The sequence below is a fragment of the Colossoma macropomum genome, unplaced genomic scaffold, assembly GCF_904425465.1.
Source record: "Colossoma macropomum unplaced genomic scaffold, Colossoma_macropomum, whole genome shotgun sequence".
In the NCBI taxonomy this organism is placed as follows: Eukaryota; Metazoa; Chordata; class Actinopteri; order Characiformes; family Serrasalmidae; genus Colossoma; species Colossoma macropomum.
In genome coordinates this window covers 40,131,286-40,147,641 of record NW_023494795.1, presented here as the reverse complement: position 1 = coordinate 40,147,641, position 16,356 = coordinate 40,131,286, and the positions used below count along the sequence as shown (strand labels likewise).

The 16,356-nt window shown below is 37.6% G+C and overlaps 1 protein-coding gene across 1 annotated transcript in view; it reads left to right on the top strand.

Moving 5' to 3' along the window:
• Positions 1-16,356, top strand: part of tshr (thyroid stimulating hormone receptor) — a 55,830-nt gene that overhangs the window by 27,851 nt on the left and 11,623 nt on the right. The window contains exon 4 of the mRNA XM_036582430.1: positions 13,027-13,101. Coding sequence (XP_036438323.1) covers positions 13,027-13,101 — 75 coding nt within the window. The remainder of the gene's footprint in view (positions 1-13,026; positions 13,102-16,356) is intronic.

Sequence of the window (16,356 nt, the reverse complement as noted above, 5' to 3'; positions counted from 1 at the left end):
GCAATTGCTTTTGTCAGGGACCTTTAAGTGGAGCTGGGGTGTCAAACTCTAAAAAATCTCAGCAAATCCATGGGCCAAAGAACGCTCTTCTTCATCACTGCCACTTTTCTGTTGCCTCTGCTGTCTATACAACTCTCCAGTGTTTTGTTTCGTAATGGTAGTTAATGTGGTATGCTTTTATTACGGCCACATCATCTCTGCATACAAGACAGAATGTGACTAGTGTGGTAGGATTAAGGTGTAACTGCTGTTCCATAGATTGTTGTTGGGGGGGAAAGGGGGTTCGAACACACTTCCTGTTGCAGCGCATGCTGGGGATTGTAGTGCAGAACACTGTAAAAGGGGCTAATATTAACAGAAAATGAAAATTATTTTGCGGGCCAGATAGGACTGTGCTTCGTGCCTGACCTGGTCTGCAGGCCTTGTATTTAAACACATGGGAAGTTGAGAAACATTCAAAATATATTGAACTTAGTTGCTTGCCCGAAACACTCATAGAGAGTGCTATTACTTCAGCACATATCTCTTTATCAGACTCTGGGTCAATCAGTTTGAAAAACATTCCTTCATTTGGCCTCGGAATCTCAGATCATGGAGGAAATCATGAAGGAAAATTGGCCCAAAAAACAGTTAGTACATCAAAGATAACATGCTGGCACTGAGAACGAGCCATGATCTGCTGGATTCTTTTCTGTGGGAACAGATTTTCTATTCTGGGAGACCGAAGTGCCTGATGCACTAAACATGGTTGTTCAAATAGTCTACAAAATGAATCACAAGGGTTTTATGTCTCCACCTTACAGTCTCTGTAGAATGTGGCTTTGTCCATTTTGTATCTCCATGGAGACAAGTTCAGCAATCTTGACAGGCAGAACAGCAGTACAAAGTTCTTGGAATCTTGAAATCGTGAGCTCCAGGTAAAGGGTGAGCTTAGCTTTATCAAGTTTAAAGCCTGTTTTGATGCGTCCATCTTTGTGTTTCACTCTCAAATAAATGACTGTAGCTATCATTTAAACTGAGAAATCTGAAAAGATAAAAAGCACAGTGCTGAGAATGTTTGAAAGGGAGAATTATGTATATGTGACATCTCCATTTCCTATACTCGTTATCAGGAAGTAGTGTATCCCAGTTAAAAGGGACAAACAAACTAGACACAGTGGAGAGCACTCCACGACAAGTGTAAGGCTTCTAGTTTTTAGGTACCTTGAACACAATGCAGAGACTGTTTCAACTAATGCCCAGACTGCACTGAATGAGTAGGTTAACATCTTTTGCTCATCTTTCGATCCTCTGAAGGGGATGCTTTCATGGCCTCTGCATTGTTGAAGGTTATTTAGCTTGACGTTGGAGAGTGGCAGCATTTTTATTCTTTTCTGAAGACGTTTGTGGCTTTACATTCTGTAAAAAAATGATTTAAGAACATACTTAGATCTCTCAATGTGAATAATGTCATCACTGAAGTATTTTTCTCCTTCACGTGTGATTTTTCTTATTCCATAGATGCCTACAGCTGGAGAAGGACTGTTTCCAAATATGTGTAGTCTCATGGGGTTGTTGACCACTTTGTACCAAAGAAACTGCAGGACATCTCTGTCATTTTTATGTACAATGGATCAGTGAAACATCTGCTGAATGCCATAAATGATAGCAGCTGGAGTAGGGCTAAGAGACTAAGGTTAAGGTTAGGACATCATTAAGGGATGCTCTGTAGGGCTGTGTACTTGAACCAAACACCACACAAGTCTGATCTGGCTTTTAAGGGGGATGCACTCCAAATGTGGAGGTGCTCTTGAGCAAGGCACTGCAGATAGGGCTGCCCACCTGCCCCCTAGTGTGTATTTTCACTAGTGTGTATGTGGTATTTCATTGCACAGATGGGTTAGATTGCGGAAGTGAAATTTCCGCATTGTGGGACTAATAAGGGTCACTTAATCTTAATCTTAAAAGCTCTGATGAATTTAGCTTATCATATGCATAGCAGACAAACAGCTGAACCGTCAGCTGATAACAGCTGGTGATTTGAGATTGGGGCCTTAAGGCCTCAGCATACTGCTTGTGGAGATGATGTTCAATATGATGTAATTGCGGAGAAACGAATCAGCTTCTTTTTTGAATTTTCCTGCTCCAGCTTAGATGGTGACGGTATTCTGAACTCAAATATAAGCATAGTTAGAACTGTGAAAGAATCGTTTTCCAGCAGTCATGAAACTTTTCATAAAATGTCATGGCGTCATGTGGAGCATCCGCAGCAGGTGACACGAAAACGTAGAAAATATGCAAGCTTGTAAGCTTGTGAAGGCGCTTTCGACTTCACACAACCCTTGAGAATTTTATTTCACAAGAAGTATGCTAAGGCCCTCAGCTTGACCTTGTGGCCTGCCTGAACTAAAGCTAATGCTCAATTAAGTGATGTTTTCACTGACATTGTTCACTGTTCAATTTCTCAGCACATCACAGCGTGACACTCAGCACTTTGCAATTATTGCATTACATTAAAGCCATATCAAGGCTAAAGCCATGGCAGATCACATGTAGTTATAATGTAAGTCATAAAGTTTAAATTTATAATGAGAAAGGCATTCAGGTTTTTAGATAAACAGACAGATGCTAATGCTATGGCACCTCAGCATACATTACTATGAACTGACCAAATACATATTAAAGTACATTGTATTTTACTTTACAGTGACTCTGGACAGCCTCTTATTAGTCTTGTTGCATATTTTATTAGAAGTTCAATCACAACTGTACGACTGTCCAATTTAAAATTTGGTTCCGTCAATGGATCTGCTATCATATGTTTACTGTCAATGGACAATGTTTATGTAATATAATATAATAAAACTTTAAGAACTTGAGGTTTGCAGCCACTTGGATGCAATCTACAAATTAACAAAGTAAGATAATGCTGACCTGATTCAACACCCAGATCTGGTTACATACCAGCATACAGGATATTGTTTACATTGGCAATCGCTTAATTTACACTGGGAGCATGGTTCTCTTTCAAAAGATGTGTAAAAATGTTCATTTTTCAATTTTGTAATAACAGAATCATACCCATGATGACAGACACTGTAATAACAGCTGGCACAACACGATATATGGTTACAAACTATATTATTACAGATACAAACTACGACACAGAAGCACAATGTAAGGTTTCAAGCACGGTCAGAGGCTCGCAGATATAACTTACAGAAAGGGCTTTACTGGTAGAAACAGAGTTCAAAGTCGTAGTCGATAACCAGGCAGAGTTCAGATCTGGAAGGCACATGAAAGATACAAAGATCAGTCAAGGCAACAATCCAAAAAGGGGAAAGCAGTAGCGTGGTCGAAGGTACAGGCAAGTGGTCATAATCCAAAATCAGAGACAAATGCAACCAAATCCAAAGGGCAGAGCAAAAAGGGCAGAGACGAGAAAACGATAAGCAAAGGTCATACACGAAATACACAACAATAGAATAAACGCTCAGTAGGTCACAAACTGGATACAATACTTCGCAACTTTACTAAGCTAAAGCCCGGGCTTATATACTATACAAAGTATATCATATGACACATAACACCGGTGATTCACATCAAAACTCTGGAGCGCGGTGTCACATGAGAAATCATGTGACTTCCCATAGGATCCTGGGATATTGAGTCCGTTTCAGTCTTATCGCCTGCGGGAAGATTGGAAGTCATGTGATCTCCCAGAGGATTCTGGGAAATCGAGTCCAAATCTACAAGGGGTTGCGGAGGCTGTGTGACACACAAGTTTATTTATTATGAGTACAATTTGCGGTGTGAGGTTACAAACCGTAATATTACAGATATAAACTGCTCTGCGGACACATGAATCTGTTTTTGATCAGAATGCATGCCATGTGCTGTTACAAACACTTTTGACACAGTTCTGACACCATACAAGCTGCCCCTCAAACAAACTATACTCCATTACAGGCCTGACTTTTGGGCAGTAGGATGCTGCTACTGAGTGATTGGTTGGTGAGCTGATCAGCTGTTTAGCTGAGTGAAGCAGTTTGTGCTCACTGACATCATGAGGCACTGTTTTGAGTTCAAAAGTGCTCAAAAATATAACAGCAGCATTAACAGTTTAATTAGCTTGCACCAACCTTTCACAGTGCCCCCTCAGTAAATGTTTTTATTCACTAAAAACACAGGGTGGCGGCGAATATTGTACCGCAGGACATCACGTGATAAAAAGTCTTCTGTGTAGCAAGTACAAGTGTTTCCTCGCTTTGGAAGCGCCCTCTCTCCTCAATTCCTTTGAGCGCATCAGATGCTGGATTTTGATTGATTTCCAGGTCTCAGGCTCAAGGACAGAGTAGAGAGGAATCAAAGAGACATCAGTAAGAGTTTTGAGATCCACACAATGATGGTATCAGAGAATGTGTAGTGAGTAGAATTGTCACATCTGGGTTGAAAACTCTGCTTATGCACAGTAACAGCTGGATAATAAAGCTTGAGGACTTGTGTGCAAGCTGTGTCTCTTTTAATGTGGTGAAAGCTACAATATTGTAACACTGCTGTTATATTTTTGAGTGCTGCTGAACTCCAGTTATAGGACTTTATAACATTGCCTACATTCATGATATCATTGAGTGCAAACTGCTTCACTCAGCCAATGAGCTGTTCAGTTCATTAACCAATCTGCCTTCAGTAGCAGTAATGCTAGCGTCACACTGCCAAAAACATGTTTGCTTTGGAAAATGGAAAGATACAGATGAGTTTTCTTCAAATACATGAAGTACATTCTGATTTCCAGATTTGGTGACTTTTAGGTTCTGGAAAAGCTACAAAACTCAGTGAGCCAGGGATGACACAGATAAGGTTACAGCCTTGCAATCTTTCATAAATAACACTGGCAGGGATGCACACTCTGCTGTTGGATTTTTGTTAATTTTCCTGTTAGTCGTGAGTCTTGCATTCTTTTATCTCTTTTAGCTCTTGCCAAAGCCAGGCCTTCCTTGCTTCCTCTGACAACATCTTCTTTGGTCTTTTGGCAGCCATGTCGTCCATACAGGTAATACTGAGCTGGCTTCTTTATACAGAGCCAAAGAGCCATAGTTTTTAGTGTGTGATATGGTGCTGTAAAGCGTTACACAGTTCTTGTGGGAGGTCTCATGCCTGCTCCTCCAAAGTTACATAGCGCTACAGCAGGCATTCTGGGCCCGGAGTGGCAATGACAGAGACGCCATTCTCACTATTATAAGCCAATGTACCATAAAAATGATTAAAATTGTCAAAATCATGTTAATGGTAAAATTGTTAGATGATGTTGCTTAAAACTTCTGATAGTATTTGATTGATGTCACACTTGTCGCCACTGCCATTTTATTGGTTGCATTCGACTTAGCTTGACTTTGGCTGAATTTATGGTTAACATGAACATGCACATGACTTGTGGGGGTGGTGGTGGGGGTATAAAAACACTGCTGTCAAGTTGGACAAATGCTACTTCACCTAGATAGACTGTTCAAAAGTTTAGACACACATCAAATTAAATCTAATTCATGCATTATGAAAACATCTAGTGAGCTGGGTTAAAGTGTATGGGGGCAAAACAGTCACACATGGAATACCTCCTTGAGCCACACGTTTACATTTTTTTATTTCTTTCTGTTTTATTGAGAACCATATACTTAAGAATAAAATAAAAATAACATAATTACAAAGGTAACCATTTTGCCAGGAAGGTGACGAGAAACCTAAAGAATAAATTATGATCTACAAGGACAGTATTTCTTTTAAAATAACAAACTCCTGAACAAAAATGTTTTTACAGCTTTATTGCTGGAAATAAAAATTGTAGTGTATGGTGGCCATATGTAAAAAAATGAGCTGCCAGAAAGAGTAAATAAAATAAATGTCATCCCCTTTGGGAGAAAGAACACATAGGAGAACACAGATCTGAAGTTTTTAGAATAAAAACATAACATACGTGACACACACTTCATTTTTGTCATTGGAGATTCCAGCCAAGGAGTGTGACATTCTGACATCACAAAGCCATGCTATAGCTCCTGCAGCAGATAGACAGCAACAGCAGTGCCTGACTCCAAAAACTGCAGCTACCTTGCTCCTGTGACATGGTGATGTTCCGCAGTGCTGGCGAAAGTCAGACATAATTTCTAACCAGCAAGCATTAAGCCCAGAATGCATCACGTTAAGTCAGTGCTGCACGGGGCTGCATTAAGTTACCTGCAACTGTTGAGATACCACTGGTCAGAGTTGCCAGGTTTGCAGTGTTCTCACCATATTGGGCTTGTTTGAAAATTGGCTGCCAAAAAATTTGACAACAGACAGAAGAAAATGAAAATGAATCACCTTATGAGTGTATAAACGAATTGTCATATGATTGTTTGAATAACTGGAAACATGAGTGTTGGATGGCACATCATTGCTTCATATTCTGACGGTGGACTGTGGGTGCATGTAATGTCATGAAAAAGATATTGCTGTTTCACAAGAAAAATGTCCACATAAGTTTTCAAATCAGTAGGTAGTGCATTCTGTTGTTTAGAAGCTTTGAATGAAAAGAAAGAGGTAGCTCATACATGAATACTACACTGCCCCCTGGAGGTAGATCCTGTAGCTCTGCACTGATTCTCAGAGCAAAGCTGAACAAAGTTCTTCAAACATGAACAAAGTTGTCCAAACATTTATGGATAATCTGGATAACCTTAAAAACTAGATGCACAATGAATACATTGAATACATAATTAGGTGATCAAAATTCAACATATTGTATTTAGAGAATATTTGACAGTGGTGATATTGTTGTGATTTCCTGGCAAAAATGTTTCTAGGTTGTTTATGAAATAATTCAAATAGTTCACAGCTACCTTACTTGCCTGAGACCAACAGGATGTACAAGAAAAGAAAGTTCTAGATGCTTCCATTGTACAAAATTTCCAAAAAAGTTGGGACACTGTGCAAAATGTAAATAACAGAATGCAATGACATGCAAATAATTCATATATATTTAATTGAAAATAGTACAAAGACAACATATCAAATGTTAAAACTGAGAGTTTTTATTGTTTTTGACAATTATATGCCTATTTTGAATTTGATGCCAGAAACTGGTTTTAAAAAAGTTGGGATGGGGAAACAAAAGACTGGTAAAGTTGTGTAATGCTAAAAAAAACAAAAAAACACCTTGTGAAACACTCACCACTAATTAGGTTAATTCGCAACCAGTCTGTTACATGGCTGGGTGTAAAAAGAGCATCCCAGAGAGGCTGAGTCTTTTAGAAGTGAAGATGTGTCAGGGTTTACCACTCTGTGAAAGACTACATAGGCAAATAGTACAACAATTCAAGAATAACATTTCTCAACATAAAATAGCAAAGAACTTGGGGATTTCTTCATCTACAGTACACAATATAATTAAAAGATTCAGAGACTCTGGAGAAATCTCAGAATGCAAGAGACAAGGCTGAAAACCAGTATTGGCTGGCCATGATCTTCAGGCCCTCAGACGGCACTGCATTAAAAACAGACTCTGCAGTGGAAATCACTGCATGGGCTTACACTTCCGAAAACCATCGTCTGTGGACACAGTTTGTTGCTGCATCCACAAACACAAGTTAAAACTCCACCATGCAAAGAAGAAACCATATATAAACATTTATCATGGACTGGGGAGACTTGAAAAGTGTCCTGTGGCCTGACAAATCAAAATGTGAAATTCTTTTTGGAAATCACGGACGTCATGTCCTCTAGGCTAAAGAGGAGAGGGACCATCCAGCTTGTTTTCAGTGCACAGTTCAAAAGCCAGCCTCCATGATGATATAGGAGTACATTTGTGCAAATGGCATGAGTGACTTGCACATCTGTTAAGGCACCATTAATGCTAAACAATATTTACAGGTTTTGGAACATCATATGCTGCCATCCAGATGATGCCTTTTTCAGGAAAGGCCTTGCTTATTTCAGCAAGACAATGCCAAACCATATTCTGCTTGTATCACAACAGCATGGGTACTAAACTGGCCTGCCTGCAGTCCAGCCATGTCACTCACTGACATTTGATTCTTTATGAATTGAAGAATAAGACAAAGGGGACCCCGAACTGTAGAGCAGCTGAAATCCTATATCAAGCAAGAACAGAAAAACATTTCACTTTCAGAACAACAGCAATTGGTCTCCTCAGTTCCCAAATGCTTACAGAGTGTTGTTAAAAAAGAGGTGATGCAAAACAGTGGTAAAAATGCCCTGTGCTAACTTAGACATATATAGACATATATAGACATATATAGACATGCAACATTTGATATGTTGTCTTTGTACTATTTTCAATTAAATATAGGGTTTAAATGATGTGCACATCATTGCATTCTGTTATTTACAGCGTCCCAACTTTTTTGGAAATTTTGTACAATGGAAGCCTCTAGAACTTTTTAAAATATGTCCTGTTGTCATCAGGCAAGTAAGGTAGCTGTGAACAATTTGAATTATTTCATAAACAGCCCATAAACATTTTTGCCAGGAAATTACAACATCACCACTGTCAAACTCTAAATACAATATGTTGATCTTTTTTTAATTAAATAGAGAAATTAAATTGCTTGCACATCTTTGCATTCTGTTTTTATTTACATTTTGCACAGCATCCCAACTTTTTTGTATTTTTTTATGTCTAACATTGGCCAGGTATATTTGTTATTTTGTATCTTACCTTTTTTACTACTAAGACTCACACATCCACATTTTTCATCTTCAGGCTGTTTATCAAAATTTCAGGTTAATCCCTCTTTTTTTTTTAGTAGTGAAACACACAGTGACTGTTTTATCAACATTCAAACTGGAATCACTGAGCCACTTTGCAGCTTTATCCAAAACTAACAATTTGGCAGCAGCTTGTACCACATTCATCCCATGGCTATACCAGAATCTCTGAATCTCCACACGTACTTAGTAAAACTTAATATTTGATGATTAGCTGTGTCATAGGCCTTGTGCAAATCAAGAAAAACTGCCTCAACCACTACCAGCTAGCCAACTAGCCCACTTCATTGTAGCATTCACAATCCGACATAATACAAAACTGCTGAGCTCCCATTTAACTTATTATGACAGCAGACAGCATATCATGGCACAGGCTAATTAACCAGAATCTTACATTTTACAGCACTAGCCATAGATAAATCAAATAGATGATGACTGCAATTTTCTCATTTTTTACAGTATTGAACTGTTTTCTTTACCTAGCTATGTAAGAAGAAGCCTACACAAAGAACTAGCAAAGCTCAGCTACATTTCTGCTGTCAGGAGAAGCAGTTAAGCAGGGCAATGCTGTGTTTACATGTTGGCTTGGGAAAAAGTGTTGTTTCGTGCCTCATTGATGGCCGTGTGCAACCGTGTAAACATTTAAACATTTAAAGCCATGACAGTATCTGCTCTGGCATTCACTTTTATTTGTTTAAGGTGACATAAGGCACAAGAATGCACTTTCAATTTTGCCATGTTTTTTGCACCGGCAAAAATAAATGGCAGAATGTCTTCATGCAGAAATGACAAATATATATGTTGCTCCTCACAAAAAACCAAAGGTGACACTGGATATGCTACTTTCCATTTTGGAAAAGGAAAAGCATCGTGGGGACTTTCACATAGCTCAGATCTGGTTTTGGAAATGCAGCACCACATGTGACTAAGCACACAATACTTTTATTGTATCTTGAAACTTATTGAAAATCATGTTTTGCAATATACAAAAGTGTTAGAAATGCAAGTATTAAACAAAGGAAGGATTCACAAAAAATATATATGTATAATATATGTTTTTCCAGCTGTGAGTGTGGCAAGGTGAAATCTACTCTGTGGAAAAAAGAGCTGCACTAAAGAACAAGAAAAGTCCTTGTACAGCTTAAGCTTGCTAAGTTGTTGCTAGATGGTTGCTATGGTGTCTGAAAGTGTTTGCTAGGATGTTACTAAGTGGTTACTGTGGTATTTCTGATGGTTGCTAGGGTGTTGTTAGGTGGTTTCTATGGTATCCCAGGTGGTTGCTCGGGTGTGGCTAGGTAGGTGTTATAGTATCCCAAAGGGTTGCTAGGTTGTTGCTATGGTATTCCAGTTGGTCACTAGGTTATTTCTAGGCAGTTGCTATGATATTACAAGTGGCTGCAGTGACATCCTACATGGTTAATATAATGTTGCTAATGGATCATTGTGATATGTGCTATTGTGACCATTGTGTCATTGAGATAAAAGCTGGGTGCACAAACTTTTGCATCGTATTGCTTTGCAATGCAAGATTGCTAATCATCATTTAAAAGAAACAAGGAAGGTCAAGCCCAATATATTAAGACCCAGTGGAACAGACAAACCTGACTGAATGTGGAAATAGTGGGGCAGTCCAGAAACATGCTTAGTATTGTGCCAACTGCTTTCCTGCTGCATAGATAGTAGTACAGATCACCAGTTAAATATTATTTGACTGCATTTCAGAGGGGTAGTGTAGGCCCTGTGGATGAGCTTAAAATTGATTCACTGGTGAGCAAGATTTGTTGAAAAGTAGAAAGTACTGCCCCAAATTCTTTCCCATCCAAGGGTAATATTCCGCTGCAGCTCCCTATCCCACACCACAGAAGCAGGTATCTTCTCTGAAACACAAGAGACAAAACATCTATATAGACACGAGGACACACCTCTAGTACCTGTTGATAACTATATGGTCAAAGGATATTTAGATAAGGTAGCATTCAAAGGGATGTTATCTTCCAGGCATGGAATACAACTCAATCTGTGAAATAGTAAGTATGTTTTTTTGATAGCATTCACCTAACAAGAATGCAGAATGCCACCAAGGAGGGGATGATGCTGTATAGAAAGGTGCTTTAATATTTGTGTTCTGAAGTTTCCTAAAAACCAGTAGAAAGTTGCTAACAATCAGGTCATATTTGATAAAGAATACCATGCATTTCTTAGCAGAGAAGGGAATGTCATGGAGGCGATGTGGTTTGGCTAAGAAGGCCACAATAACCCACCAAGGTACCTGAGAGTCCTAGCAAAGCCGAACCTGAATGACCTGCATCTGGAACGACCAGCAATACAACTCAAAGTTTGAAAATTCTAGGCCACCTAACTTCTTAGAAAAATGGATACAAGGCTGCTTTTCACCGCAAAAGAAAAGTCTCTTGAAAAGTTTCTTGCGAGAGAAATCATAGAAAACAAAAAACTGATACAAGCGATGAAATCCAGCTCTAAAAACATAAATCCCTCACTTTGCAAAAGATAGCTATTAAATCTTAATCTCTTTGTTGCAGAATATTTAGATTGGAAGATAAAACAAAAAATAAATGAGAATTGGGAAGATGTTCACTTTGAAAACTGAAGAGAAGAGTGAAGGGGAAATTAACAAATAACCTGAACTTGAATAAACCTTATGTCTACCTAAATAATGAAAGAAACAGAACAGGAAATTGGCATAACAAGCTGGTGAATAGGAAGCCAACTTCAGCTCCCACATGTTTAAGAGGATCCCAGACAACTTTAACTCAGAGTTGTTAGTTTGCTCTGCACATTTCACTCTGGACAGGTTTACAAACCTTGGACAGTATCGAGCTGGCTTTGCTCAGTGTTTCACACTTAAGAGAGGGGCAGTTTCAACTTTATTAGCATTACAACCCTAACTGCTTCTTAACATTTTTCACCCGAACCAAAGTCACATACCTTCTGTGCAGACATCACAAAACAATTTCAAATAATGAATAAATGCATTCTATGATACATTTTACTTTTACATTTATGTCATTTGGCAGACGCTCTTATCCAGAGCGACTTACAATTTGATCATTTTACACAGCTAGGCGAAGATAGTGTTAGGAGTCTTGCCCAAGGATTCTTATTGGTATTGTGTAGGGTGCTGGCCTAAGTGGGAGATTGAACCCCAGTCTACAGTGTAGAAGGCAGAGGTATTACTCACTACACTATACCAACTACTTTTTACTAACTGAAACTATATTTTAGTTTACTTTGAAAAGTATACTCCATCATGGTTTGCTAATTTGGCATTGATGATATACTTCATATCATATACTTCAGACTTCATTTTATGAAATAACTATGCTTTTGCAAGGTATGTCAAAGGAACTATGTTACCTCACTGTTCTTCAATGAAGTATGCTTCAAAACTATACTTTCACAAAAACAGCAATTAATTTGTGTTAACTATGTGCTTCATAGAAGAATACTTGAATATGATGAATGTTGTGTTGAAAAAGTACTTCATCAAATTAGGCTTACATTGAACTGTACTTAATATTTTGTATTATTGAAGGAAATCATTTTAAACTACCTGAAAAAATATAACATGACTTTCCTTAGTGTATACTAAGGAAGTATACTTAAGTAGTGCTTACATAGTTTTGTACTGAAGATATTTTGGAACCACTAATTTGTACTAAATCACTACTAATATGTACCTGATATATATTTGTGTCATACTTTATATGTATTAAGTATACTAGTCATATTATTTTCACCACTCTTATTATATAATTTAAGTATACTAGTCTGTGCTGCCAAACTGAACTGTAAAAATACATTAAAATAAAATTAAATAATACACTCTGCACATTAATGCCTATTAAACATGAAAAAAATCACACTCATTTTTGTTTCTGGAATTTAAATAGAAAATTATGTCAATACATCTGTTCTGTGAATGGCACCTGTTTAAGTACATTTTGAGATATATTGTTTTAGGCTTAAAGTAAAAAACATAAAAACAGATTAAAAGTTTGCAGAGTTACACCATAGTAATGCCTAGCAATACCTTAGCAACTGATTAAGATAACATAGCTCCGGCCTGGGATTCCGTAGCAATGGCTTTTTCAAGCCAACTTAAAGTTCATTCACAAACCGTCTACTTCTAGTTAATGATGCATTATGTTTGATGAGTTTTATGGATTTGTTTGAGAGGAAATGCTAGCAGTAATCATTTTGTTAATCACACTTGTCATTTAATGTCTGTTTTTCATATTGTCATTCTTGTTTGCTCTTTCTTAGAGAAATAAGAAACACCAGAAGTCTGACAGTCATCAGTCCTGAGGCTTTCAAGGATCTCCCAAATTTAAAATACTTGTGAGAAAACTATTATCTTACTTATTATCTTGAAGTTGTTACCACATGTGTAATCTACATGTGTAATGTTCTTTATACTACTAACGCCACAATGAGGCCAGCAATGACATAAGTTTTATAAAACTTTTGTTGTATTGCAAATTTTTGTTGTACTACAAATAATGTTGGAGTAGTCACCTAAAAAAGTAATCCATCACAAATCACTTATTACATCTCTGAAAGTGTGAGAGCCTGTGAAGCCAGAGAAAAACAATGATATGAATATTAAATTACAAATGGTTTATGCTGTTGAAAACCTAGAAAGTTTATGGATCTGTTCCTGAATAAAAATTGAATGTGGCCTGTTAAGGTGAGATTGGGGCATACTCTTCTTCAGCATGGAGAGTTTCACACTATATGGCCAAAAGTATGTGGACACCTGACCATCACACATGTATGAGCTTGTTGGACATCCCATTCCAAAACCATGAAAGTGCCCCCAGGCTTGTGTGCAGCTGTTTGATGATGAAAACCCATTTCATGAAGCTCCCAACACACAGTTCTTCTGCTGACGTTGCTTCCAGAGGCAGTCTGGAATTCTGCAGAAGTGATGCAACTTTTACTTCAGCACTCAGTGGCCTCTCTCTCTCTGAGTTTGCATGGTCTACTGCTTCAGGTCTGTGCTGTTTTTGCATGTAGATGCTTCCATTTCATAATAATAGCACGTACAGTTGATTGGGGCAGATTAAGCAGGGCACAAATTTCACGTCCTATAACAGTGCCACATTTAAAGTCACTGAGCTCTTCAGCATGACCCATTCCACTGCCAGTGTTTGTCTATGGAGATTGCATGGCTGTGTGCTTGATTTTATATACCTGTTAGCAATTAATGTGGCAGAAATACTTGAACTCAGTAATTAGGAGGGGTGTCCACAATGTTTTGTCCATATAGTGTTTATTAGCATGATTTGATGCATTGACAGATTGCTTGTCCAGTTTGTGGCAGTAGAAGGTTGTTTCCTGTACTAGCACTGCACTGCTCACATTCAATCTAAGTGCCCCAGTCAGCTGAAGCAGGTAGCACACCTGCAGGCCAAGCATAGATAATATAGACAACATTTGTTTTAAATGCATTATATGTAATTAAGATGATTCTTTTAGAGACAAATAAATAACACAAGTAACAAAATTCTTATTAAAACAGTAACTGATTACAAGAATTTAAAATGTTATGTGTTTTAGTACTGTGTTATAGGAAAAAGTAAATACATTACTGTAATGTATTACTTTGTACCACATTACCCTAACTCTGATTGCAATCACCATGTGTGCTGTTGTTGGAACAAAACCTTGTATCTCTAAAATGGTAACTTTACATGAGAAGATAAAAACATACTTTACTTTTAAGCCATTTTGGGTCATTTCCTTTGGTCTTTTTATCATGAAATTTACACACAATTTAAGGGCAACAGGAATTTTCAAATTATGTCACAAACTGAAGAACAACAATGGAGATATGAGGTTTTGTTCTGACAGCAGTGATAGATTACAACAAGTTGTGCAACTAGCTCAAAAAACAGTGAATTGTCAAGCTTTAAGTCACATGGCTTCATTTATTAAACATAGAATAATAATTAGCACCTAAGGTTTCTATTCTCAGCAATAAAACAAACATAGCCTCTTGTACTAATATATTGACAATATTGAAGTAATCCAAAGTGAAATATATCTCCAAATTGAAACTAAATTCCTGTTCATTTAATTTACATATACAGGAGATAATGCAAACAACCATTTCCTACAACCAAAACTGCATGGAATTTTGTTACAGAAAACTCCAGCCTATAGCACCCTACCCTGAAATTCACAGAAAAAGCCCAAAGCAACAACTTTGTAGAATGATAATAAATTTATGGGTATAAATTCCTAGAGTCAACAAAATTTTGTATAAAAGTGACCTTAACTCTTTGCAAATCCGTGATTATGGCTTTAATATGCAAAAACAATATTGTTTGGCCTTTTTAAATTCTTTGAAAATACTCACAGAAAGGTATAAGTCTAAAATCTATCATGCTCAATCAAGAATAATGTTGAGTGGTCCAAAGTAAGACTTCTGCATTTATGCTGCATTTTTTATACATTATTGGCATGCTTTGTAAAGATGGGCATTTATGGCTATGAAAAAAAAATGTGTTTAGCAGCCTGATTGCTAATGTTTAAGTCATTTTTTTGTCAAAAACACATCACAATTCTTGAAAGCCCTGGAAATCCCTATAAATGAAATCTAAGTGATATACATGCTTAGTCATATTCAACGTTTCTAGATACACCTGACGTTTTAACTCTTAAGTGGTCATTCATGATTTCCTGATTCTCTAGTGTATTGGTATGAGGTGACTTGCAGGCCACAGTACTTCTAAATCTGATCCAGTGTGTACTATTTCACCGTTAAAGAAATGTGTTCTTTGAGTATGTAAGTGCATAGTAAACATTCCTGGATAGACTACATCTATCATCTTGCCAATGACTGCATGTTCTTTTTTTTCATGTAAGAATATACAGTCTTCTCTGAAAATATTCAAGTTCTATTGTCATTGCAATACACCGAAGACATTTAGGTTTGAGATCAAAAGATGAATATGAGATGACAGATGAGAACTTCAGATTTTATTTCCTGATATTGACATGTAGATGTGTTAAACAATTTAGAACATGACACATTTAATTTGAACCCACCGGATTTCCAAGTGAGCAAAAATGCTGGAACATGTCACTGACAGGTTTTTCTTGTGCACAAACATTAGGTATAGCCAATACGACAATTTGGAATGCCCTGACAAAAGAAAGAAACCAGTGGTGTACTAACAACCATACACCAAATAGGTTGGCCAAGGAAAGCAACAGCAATTGATGACCCAAACATAGTGAAAGCTGTGAAGAAAACCCAAAAACTACCAAGAGTGACATCACCAACAACATCCACGAGGCAGGCATGAAGGTATCACAATCCCTTGTTTAAAGAAGACTTTGAGAGCAGAAATATAGAGGCCATATCACAAGCAAACCAATTATGAGCAGTAAGAATCAGAAGGCCAGATTGGAATTTGCAAAGAAGTACAGAGATGAGTGATATAAAGTGATGTAAAGCTCAAAGTGTGCAAAAGAAAAGATCTGGTCATGATCCAAAACATACAAGCTCATCCATTAAGCATGGTGGAGGTAGTGTTATGGCTTGGGCTTGCATGGCTGCTTCTGGAATGGGCTCACTAATCTTTA